This window comes from Cricetulus griseus, chromosome 5 (genome assembly GCF_003668045.3).
Source record: "Cricetulus griseus strain 17A/GY chromosome 5, alternate assembly CriGri-PICRH-1.0, whole genome shotgun sequence".
Taxonomy (NCBI): Eukaryota; Metazoa; Chordata; class Mammalia; order Rodentia; family Cricetidae; genus Cricetulus; species Cricetulus griseus.
Window position 1 is genome coordinate 178,479,176 of NC_048598.1, and position 1,583 is coordinate 178,480,758.

A 1,583-nucleotide genomic window follows, 5' to 3' on the forward strand; every position below is an offset into this window, starting at 1 on the left:
GAAATGATTAATGCTTTGATGTTATAAACACCAGTTGGTTCCTAATTTTGTCTCGAAAAGTTGTGTCATTATTTGTCTTCACTAAGGCTCGAGCCCCTGAGTTTATGATATAGCTGAAAAACATGCAAATAATGCCCTCCTCTGCCCATGAAAAGCAGCGCTGATGCTGAGCACAGACAGAGGCACCCGGATCTGGAGTCCCAGGTCCTCCCATTCTGTGGTCATCACTAAACACGCAACACACAGCATGGCGTTGAGACTGACCTGGGTTTTCCTTGCTGCTCTCTTCAAAGGTAATTTATACATAAGAATAGATACTGTGTGAGTGGACAGGAGTGAGAGGGACAGTGGACATTTGTGAGAGTTTACTGACAGGATTCTCTTTTCACAGGTGTCCAGTGTGAGGTGCAGCTGGTGGAGTCGGGGGGAGGCTTGGTGCAGCCTGGAAAGTCCCTGAAACTCTCCTGTGCAGCCTCTGGATTCACATTTAGTGATGCCTGGATGAACTGGGTCCGCCAGGCTCCAGGGAAGGGGCTGGAGTGGGTTGGTAGAATTAAAAACAAAGCTAATAATTATGCAACAGATTATGTGGAGTCCGTGAAAGGCAGATTCACCATCTCAAGAGACGACTCCAAAAGCAGCCTCTACCTGCAAATGAACAGCTTAAGAGCCGAGGACACCGCCATTTATTACTGTACTAGAGACACAGTGAGAGGACTTCAGTGTGAACCTGACAAAAACCTCCCTGCAGGAGCGCTCAGAACCAGCAGGGGGCACACTGCGCACATGGAAAACCAGCACATTGCAGGAACAGGTGCAGATGTAACTGAGTGTTCCTGGGTTCTCAGTCTCAGCTGGCACTCCATCTGATGATTTCCCATAATGCTCTCTGCACTTGGGGTCTGTAAGGAAGGAAAAAACAGAGTTCAGTTTTTCCTACACACACACACACACACACACACACACACACACACGGTCTAAATGAACGAAATGCTAATAATCACCCCTGTCTGCAGAAATGGCTGCTGATGTCACCGGGATCAAATGTTAGTGAAGGTCCTGGGTGTTGGTGAGGTGTTTGGTATTAGGGGAGTTCAGAGGAGGCACACTGTGTGACTGGACACCCTAACAGGTCTCACATATGTCTGTTTTCCTGAGAACTGTGCACCTCCGTAACAGAGCTGAGCCATTATCTGCTACTTAATGAATACCTTTCATCCTCATCATATATCCTACTAGAGTTTGTTCCTCTGGAACAATCTCTGACCTCTGTTCTCAACAATGATGGGAGCCGCTCACATTAAACTCAGCTGAGGATCAGCCTGCAGCTCCTGTGCCCATTGGGGACAGTTGTGGGAAAATGGTCTGTCCCAGTTTTCGTGAATTTTTCTTCTCTGTTTTTTCATAGAATCTTAAAAATTAAGAGAGTCTTGGTTAAACTGGGGATATGTCTGCTAAATCAAAATACCCATATTCTGTAGATGAAGGATTTATGATGTTATTCCGTTCCTCCATCTTGAGCCAGTTTGTAGATACTGACAGATAGGTTTCCTGCTGAGCACTGAACTCTAGGACTCAGTGCC

General features: G+C 46.4%; 1 gene segment (V, D, J or C); it reads left to right on the forward strand.

Moving 5' to 3' along the window:
• The first annotated feature begins 217 nt into the window (after window positions 1-217).
• LOC113836136 lies at window positions 218-870 on the forward strand. The segment is given in 2 exon segments: window positions 218-293; window positions 392-870. Coding segments are annotated over 2 exon segments (525 nt in total).
• Window positions 871-1,583: the final 713 nt, after the last annotated feature.